The sequence below is a fragment of the Physella acuta genome, unplaced genomic scaffold (assembly GCF_028476545.2).
Source record: "Physella acuta isolate Inbredline_101_S28 unplaced genomic scaffold, ASM2847654v3 ptg002183l, whole genome shotgun sequence".
Lineage (NCBI taxonomy): Eukaryota > Metazoa > Mollusca > Gastropoda > Physidae > Physella > Physella acuta.
Window position 1 is genome coordinate 135,636 of NW_026733684.1, and position 9,297 is coordinate 144,932.

General features: G+C 36.1%; 1 protein-coding gene across 1 annotated transcript in view; it reads left to right on the plus strand.

Annotated features, from left to right (window-relative positions):
* LOC131932465 (sprouty-related, EVH1 domain-containing protein 2) overlaps positions 1-8,918 on the plus strand; it is a 30,546-nt gene extending 21,628 nt beyond the window's left edge. Inside the window, exons 3-5 of the mRNA XM_059289375.1 lie at positions 4,814-4,982; positions 5,442-5,488; positions 6,004-8,918. Of these exons, the coding sequence (XP_059145358.1) occupies positions 4,814-4,982; positions 5,442-5,488; positions 6,004-7,026 (1,239 nt within the window). The 3' untranslated portion in view covers positions 7,027-8,918. The remainder of the gene's footprint in view (positions 1-4,813; positions 4,983-5,441; positions 5,489-6,003) is intronic.
* The last annotated feature ends 379 nt before the right edge of the window (positions 8,919-9,297 follow it).

A 9,297-nucleotide genomic window follows, 5' to 3' on the forward strand; every position in this document is an offset into this window, starting at 1 on the left:
TCATGAACACAACCGCATGTAAACTATCATCCTGATCACAACCACATGTAAACTATCATCCTGATCACAACCACATGTAAACTATCATCCTGATCACAACCACATGTAAACTATCATCCTGATCACAACCACATGTAAACTATCATCGTGAACACAACCACATTAAACTATCATCGTGAACACAACCACATTAAACTATCATCATTAACACAACAACATGTAAACTATCATCCTGAACACAACCACATGGAAACTATCATCATGAACACAACCACATGTAAAATATCAAGTGAACACAACCACATGTAAACTATCATCGTGAACACAACCACATTAAACTATCAGGTTTATGACATTTATATTACACTCAGTGTGGTGACCTTTTTAAGTACACACAAAAATCTTGTTTGGGTTTGTTCATAAATGACCTACCACTCGTAGGGAATTTTGCGTCGTGTGTTGAGGGGGAGGGGGGCCAATAGTGTGACGTTACACTTTTGCATTTAAAAAGTATAGGTAGAAATAAAGTTAGTATCTGAATTACCCTATGTTGACAGAGATTAGCCAATATTTTCGAGGAGAAAAAAAAATCGATGTTTTAAAAAAAAAATCAAATGTAAATATTTTGGGGGGGGGGGGGGGTTATAGGCTGAGTTGTGACGTCATTTTAGGGGGCGGGTCTGGCTTTTTGTGACGGGTGGGATAGGTAGAGGTAAAAATTGCCTAAACAAAAGCGTGACATCTTTTATTTTATGGATGACGCTCTTTTGCGAAACGTGGACGGGTGTAGTTCATCTTGTGTCCATAAGTGCACAAAACTCAAGGAGGACGCAGTTTGATGTATTCAGATTAGAGTACTTAAGCGTTCATTTCAAACTAGTTATTTATTATATTTATACTGGTAGACAAGATTTGTATCGCCTATAAGTCTGCCATATTTTCCTGCTTCTCGTTCTACACATTTAGGATTGATAATGAAAACGAAAATTATCCCTCTCCCCCTTTTTTTTTTCACACCCACGCGCTGTTCTATTTTTAGATCTGGCACAGTTTTTTTCCCCTTCTCCTTCCTTTTGGAAGTGTGGCGTAGGTTATTGGTTAGTATAGGGCAGCTCATTGGCAAAACGGATGCTCTTCCCCCCCCCCCCCTTTCCCGTCATTCTCTCTGTATATTCTGTGATCTGTTGGTTAGGGTTTTATTTACAGTCCTTTACATAGCCGGGTTCATTTCTATTACAGGGTAACCCGTCGTCTGTGGCCCCGGTCTTCAAGCCTATCGATCCCACCCCCTAACCTATTTTTAGCTCAAACTTAGCCTAACAACACCCACCCCCCCTCCCCGTCTAATGAATAACAGTGGGGGGAAAACATCGATATTCTCGATGATGATTGGACGCCCTAAACAATGTTCTTGTACTCCCTTAACTGTGCACAAACACTCCGGTCCGCGTGTATTGGCGCGTATTCTCATTAGAATTGTTCCTACGTGTTTTAAAGTGCGAATGTCTTGCACGTCCGCCCACACAATAGTTATTAACGTTAGTTTCCGTAACCTTTACATGTGCTGTGCGGGGCGTCTAGGCCGAAGGTACAAGTGCAGGTAACGTTTAATTGATATGCTAGTCACGTCTAGCCGTCGAAGCGATTGTTTGTTTCGTTCTTTTAAATTCAAAAGGCTTGAGTTATGTTTTTTATTTTAAGAGGAAATTTTGTCTTCATCTTTTTTTTGCTGAATAGACCCCCATCCCCCCCCCCCCCTCCCTAAAGTTTTTCCACCCTCTTCCCGATTGAAAAAATGATCGGTCTGTGTGGTACTCTCCCCCACCACCTTCTTCTCTCATCTCCTCCATTTGCCCCGGATTTCCTTTAGGTATCAGGTTTTTTTTTTTAAAAATAATGCTACTTGTTTACTTAGAGCAGCCTCCGTACAGAAGGGTCAACTCTAGTTTTATTAAACGTTTAGCCAATGGATGGTGTGTGCGTTGGGGAGAGGGGGGGGGGGGTGTTACCACCCACTCATTGACCACCCCCCACCCCAAAATAACGGTCTCAAGTGTCTCACGTTATGTATAATCTACAGCAAATGGTATGCGTTTATTTATCAAAAAGTGAATTTATTAAAGTGACTCATTTCCCCCCTCCCCCCTTACACACACACAAGACAAAATTAGTATTATCTAAATCTAAATTAAAAATACATAATGATGACTGAAACTTAGGTTAGTTAATATTTTAGAAAGAAATTTTAAAGTTTTTTTGTAAAAGGGGGGGGGGGGGTAAACAGCTATATAGCCTCTTTTTTTATTTTTGATTTGTCAATGAAAGGGTTAAGCTCTGGATTGTGTTAGGGTTAGGCTAGCATTGTAATAAAAAATATATTAAACATCCACTGTGGGTTTTTTTTCTGTACAATAAAATAATCCTTTACATCCTAGTTTATAGTTTGTCATGTAGGCATTTGCTCATTTGCTGTAATTGTAACTTTCAGTAACATTTGGTACCCACATTTGCAAAACAAATTTAAGAGATTATTCACCCTCTTGGTGTTTATTATTAGTTTATTAGACCTTGAAAGAAGTACATTATGTCGGCAACTAAAGAATATATTCAGTCCTTTGTTATAACCAAATACGTTGGACTGAAAAGGTTTACACTCAGATCTATTTTTGTCATTTTATGAACCAGTGTGGTATTCAGCTGTTTCATGAATGGACTGGTAGACTTGATTATTTTGTTCTAAAAGTTCTTATGTTTTGTTTGAAGGTATTTGCAGAGCTCCAAATTTAAAACAACTTGTTATGAAAACCGTATTGAACTTTTTGAGTAGAAGAGGAAAACACCTATTTTTAACGTCAACTGCCATTTATTTTACTATCATATAATACAAAAATTAAACCTAGATCTATATCTTTTATGTATTCAGTAATATCTTACAAAAGGTAATTAACATTTTTGATGTACTTTTTATAAGCCATAATTTAACTTGAAATTTTATACGTTACTTTTTTCTTTTCCCTTGGTGGTGCTAGTTTTCCCTTCCCTCCACCCCTGTGGCTTTACACCCCTTTAAAGCTTTTGGACTGCTCCACCATCTTTTTTTCCACTCAGACTTGTCTGCTGTTTCTTCTATCTTTCATGTCTTTAGCATTTATTTATTCATTATATTTAAATTAATTGAAAATTTGTTTTAATTTCTTGTTAGTGTAGAAGCTGTTGAGTTTAATGTAACACTAGTGTACCTAATCTTAGAGAACATTAGGTGATCATTTACTTAGAACTTATTCTAATTAGCCTCTATTTTCTTAATAATCAAGGTTTTAGCAGTTATAATTTTTTTGGATGAGTGTGACATTTTTATATTTTTAAAAAATGTTATGACAGGCAGTGGGTCATAGGTTGTGATTATTGATTGCTTGGTCACTTGACCAGCACTTGATCAGTGTTTTCTATTGCAAGTAGTTTAGTGGTCAGTATTTCAATTGGTCATTATAGTAAATTCCCATCAAGCTGTTGGTCATTTTATTCAAATCCTGGCCGCCCAGATGCCATCAATCATCGACCACTATCTTTACAGAATCTTAAGTAACACAACTTTTACAAGTCTGATGTTTGCAAACTTTTATTTATTCATCAGGCTCTCTATCTCTCCCATCTCCTCCTTTGTGATCAATTATCTTAGCTTTAAAAATTGGACATTGCTTGTACTACTATAAAATCCAGGCTGAACCAGTTTTTTTTTTCATTAATATTTTCTGTCCTAGAAATAGGAGTCTTGATAGCTTTAAACTAAAATCACATATTCAAACTTGAAACAAAGATTTGTAAATGTCAGCTTTTGTGTGAATAATCAATGAAATGTCAAGAATGAAATAGTTGATATCAAATTTATTTTTTTCCCTTGTAACTTAATGAGCACGTTAATTGTTGAAATAATTTAGTTGTACACTACTTTTTTTTTTAAACTTGTTACTGGATTTTTTTTTTCTAGCCGCCTTTGTTGCAGATTGTAACTTACATTTCTCTTGTTTGTTGATCTTTGTGATGTTCATTTTTTTTCAAACAAACACAATCCAGTGTAACTAGATCTTACAAAAATTAGAATATTCCTTACCAGGGATGACGGATCATAATGCAGAGTCTATGTCTAGTGACCTTTATGTCTGTCCGTTTATTGTCCAGAATGTGGGTGTCAGATTTACAGCGGGTTTAGGCTGACTTCTAACTCTGTTGGTATAGGAATAACTGCTTTACAAACCTACTTTAGCTTGATGATTCCAATAATTCCTTGATTAAAGTGAAGTTCCACTTTTAGACCTCATGATCCTCCATTGGCTGATAAAGTAGAATTCATGTTTCTTGACTTAGACATATAATGGGATGGTGTGGTCAGCATTATGCCCATTCCCCTTTACTTGCCCTAACATGAGTCAGGTACTAATAAGAGCTGAGTGGACTCTGGCATGTCTTGCAGTCTCAAATCTGGACCCAAACTCAAGACTTTGGGATGGTATTTGAACACACTACCACATAACCACTTCATCCCACGCCACACCCTTTTCCTTTAAAAAATTGCAGACTCCTGCATGACATACTGGAACTAGATCTCATTGTCTTGTCTTCAGGTGTTACAACAAAAGGTGTTTTGAATGTTTATTGTTAACTAATCTCACAAAAGTTTTTTTTTTCTAAATTATTATTCTATTCTCTCAAAAAGTTATTAAAAAAATTATTACTCTCATCCACTCACAAATTTAAAAAAAAATTATTATTCTAGGTTATTCTCTCAAAAAAAATTTCAAAATTATTATTCTAGGTTATTCTAGACTGTAGACTAAAAAAGGATATACAGTACACAAAGGCCAACCCAAAATGGCATCATTGGAAAACCGATGAGAAAAGGTATGGCCTTACATTTGAACGCTCAGAGGACGCCAAAGCCTTCGATCAAGGAATCAGGTTTGCTGTTGCTGATCTCACTGAAGGTAGTCCAGATTTTTTAAAATTTTAAAGTAGTAACTTAAAATCTTGTTTGATTTTTTTTTTTTTTTTTTTTAATTTTTAAATTTTTGAAGGAATTTATTTACTTTTGCTTCTGTTGGAATGAGCACTTTTGACCTATTTAGCACCTAGTTAAATGAGCATTCCTTAATATGTTTAGTCTGATGTTTTTAAGGTGTATATACAAATAATTTAGCCACCTGGATACCTGGGAGCTCCCATTTCCTTGGTGCAATTTTGGGTCACAAAGATTTTTTTCCTGCCATTTCATTACATACAGGGAGTGTCATAATTATGTCTTAGATAATTTTGGCGTTCTTAGTTTCAGTTTCAATAATTATTTACTTAAATTTGAAATGTTATTCACTAGTTGGTGGTTATTCTATACTTTATTACTTTATGAAAATCTATTTGACTAAATGGAATGTTATATACTTCTTCAGGGAACAGTGATGGTATAGCACCTGATGGCGATGAAGGAATATTTTCGGTAAATTCACCTGTACATTATTTTTGTCAACTTAAGTATCTCAATGAAATATTCATTCATGCTTAGTTAACTTAAATACACATTATGTTAGAATCCATGTCAGAAAAATTATCCGATCATTTGGCTCAAGGTGAACAAAGAAAAATTTCTGTATAATTCTACTTGTGTGATTTTCTAGCCATCCTCATCTTCTCTCATTTGTGTCCACGAAACATGGAACTGATGCAGTAGAGTTCACCTGTTTCATTGACCTCAACATACAATGGGATAGTGTGGTCAGCCACCTTCCACCTTCTCTCCCCCCCCCCCCCCCCCCCCCCATTAGTCAGGTATACATCGAGCTGAGTGGACTCAAGCTACAGACTTAAGCCTGGGATCTGAACTCGAGACTTTTGGGCTAGCATTCGTATACTCTACAAAACAACAATGAGATTATCTAGTATTGCACTTTTTTCATTAACAATTCTTAAATATTTTAGATGGAAAAATATTAAAACTGCTTGTTTTGTCCACAGTACATGGAGCTGCCCCTGAAGAGAAATGACAGCTCCTCCAGGTCGACCTCTACCACATCAACTACCACCAGTAGTCCAGGGACCAATTCACCACAATCCCCTTTAAACAACAACGACCCTTTCAGTTTTTCATCACACCCCCACACCAACCACCTGCACCGCGTGCACTATATTTCGAACACGCGTGCACCGGCGAGGAACGTCACAAATTGTGGGGTGATCGTGGGGCAGCAATACCAGCCTGGCTCACCTATAAGTGAGAAGAGCAGCCCCCACAAATCAAGTTTTGACAGTAGCTCAGGTCAAGACGATGTGTGGGTGAGAACCTCGGTAGACCCTTCATCGGTCAGCGGGAAATCTGACCAGGGGTTGATAGACTGTGATGGCAGTGGTGGCGATCATGGAGATCTGTACAAAGAAGAGTCCTATGTTGTTTTTAACAAAAACAAGGTTGGATCTCAGCATGAGTATAGTTACCCAGATCTGGAGCCCGCCCAGAAGCCCCCAGCACAACGCAGCAGCACCAAAAAGCAAGCCCTAAACTCGACATCTAGCCAAACAACACAGCCTTACCCCCCGCTCCCAATCAAAAACAAGTCTAAGAGTAAATCAAGCTCTGGGATAGCCGCCGGGGAAGGAGGGAAGCAGGGACAGACTGGTGCACATCGTCGGTTAGTCTCGCCTCAAGTCCAATGCAAACACTGTAGGGACCTTTTCTCTTTAGACGATAACCCGCGGGGGTCCTGTGAGGACGCGCCCGACTCGGTCGAGCGCTGCATCGAGTGTGTAACGTGCGTGTCCTGCACACAGTGTTTAATGTACCACTGCTGGGCCGACGCGGACGGGGAGTTCCGGCACCCTTGCTCCTGCGACCCCGGCGACACGAGTCTGTGTAGGCGCTGGACAGCTTTAACATTCTTATCGCTGCTTCTCCCATGTCTGTGGTGCTACCTTCCCCTTAAAGCCTGCCACCACTGTGGGACCCTATGTGGCCTTTGCGGTGGGCGACACAAGGCAGCATGATCATAGCTTGCATATTATTTTTTTAGAAAACTTCATCTAAAGTGTGTTTTACTTATTTTTTTCAAATACATACCATGTGTCGAGGTTTATTTCAAGTGAGAAAAATTCAATTCCTACTCATGAATTTCGAATTGTAATTGTGGCTGCTAGCATGCAAACAAGGATCAGGCTTTTTTTTTCATCATTTGCTTCATCATACTGGATATATTTTATTCGAGGATCTATGTATGCTTATTATTATGCAAGAGCTGCTTTATGAATTCACAGCCTTTGTCAGTAGTTATTTGCTATGAAATGTTTGTCCTTTTTTTTTTAAAGTTCAAACAGTGAAGTATTATTGGGATTGTGGTGTAGATGAGTTTGTCTTGTCCTAGTGTTTTGTGCTATGTTAAATTTTCTAACGGAAGAGCATTGTTTTATAGTAAAGTTATCAGGTGTTTTTTTTTTTTGTAGGTATTTTGTTACTACACGCAGCAGAATATTTTTTATTTCTTTAAATATATAGCTATCTCATTCACTGCACTGTCAATGGTCACAAACATCTGGGCATAAAGCATTTGAGTCCATACGTGTTGTTTTCTTTCCCTTAGGGACAGATTTCACCATTGTTTATTTAGTGATACTGTTAGTGAAAGCTCAATTTTTTTTTTACCTAAAGGTGTACCTAAAAGAAAACATGCTTTAATGTTAAAGCACCTAGTGTTGGTTTTACAATGTTACATTCGTGAGAAATGTATACTAAAGTACAAATAGTTCTTGGTATTTTAAGAATTAATTTGGTTAATTGTGGTCATTAGTCAAAATGTGTTATTTTGGTCGAGTTTTTCTGCGAACCGTCACAATTGTGCTTAATTTTTTTTGTAATTCTATTTTTCAGGCCTTTAGTTTATGTGCACACATTCTTCTTCTTTCATCAGATTACCAAAATATTTAGAAAATATGCTATTTTACTCATGTCCCTATTAATAATTTTTCATTAGCTTAAATAAACAGGCAGTTTAGAAATCCAGACTATTTTTTAAAAAAAGGATTTAAAAAGTGGTAAGTTCTAGATATAAACATTTTCCTTACATGAAATCTTGATATGATGGGCAACAGATGTTATTACCAAGTAAAATAATCATTTTATATATAATAATAATTAAATCCTTACACAATTTTCCCAAATAATAAATACATTGTAAGTAATTATTATGCAGGGTGAAAATTTAGTACTGAGTTAGTAGTAATGAATTAGATTATAAAAAACTTTAAAAATGGTTGTGTAATTTGAACTACAGAGTTTCTAGATAGCAATTAATTTGGATTATCAGTAGTGTTGATTGAAATTTTTGTAAGTTTACCTGTCAAGACTTGAATACACTTTCTGTAATGTTAACCTGTATTTCTTGTGTCACTGTAAATGCCAGAGATTTAGCCCCCTCACCGTGCCATATAAAAGTAGATACCTACAATTCTAAAGTGTCAAGTTTAAGAAGATGTAAGGGTTGACAAGTAATAAAAATTATTCACTCATTGAAGTCTCACCATGTAGGCCTGTTAGTATTTTAACTCTTCAGTCAATGAAAACTAAAATATCTATTTTTATTATATATTTCAAGGAATTCCTAATCACAATGCACATGGCCATTTGTTGGGTATTTATAGCTTCCAACTAGGTTGTAGTCACAGATCTAATAGCAAATTTGGAGAATAAAGTTATCATTTTAAATTTATTCCTGCTGTTATTCAAATAAATTTCTAAATTTTAATGAAGTCCTTTATCTCTTAATTTTAAATAGACTTGATTATAAATTATTAACTTACTGTGAAATGAAACAAAACTCTACAGCAATAAACAGGGGTTGTGATTTAGATGAAAATAGTCTCTGAGTTTTGAATTGGTTTGATGATAATGGTGTATAATGGGTTTTTTTTATTTATAAATTAATTTGCAGAGAAAAAAAACTTAATTCCAGACAAAACAAAAATCTAAAGTAAGAACAGCAGCTGTCTTTCTTATACCGAAGAAAAAAAAATATTAGCATTAAAGTACCTAATCCATATCTATAGGTAACTCTATGCAGCCCAATTAAACCAAGGCAATCCCACTGTATTTTAGTGTTTCAGTAACGTTTAAAGGGAACTTTTTTTTTAATTAGTGCAGTTGTTTTTTTAAATAATAACAAAAATTACTTACATGTAACATTGCATTTTTCTAAGTTCTAATAACTAAGTTCTAATAATAAAAATCCCAAGTTAATCAAGTAGATTCCGCAAAATATTTGTCTG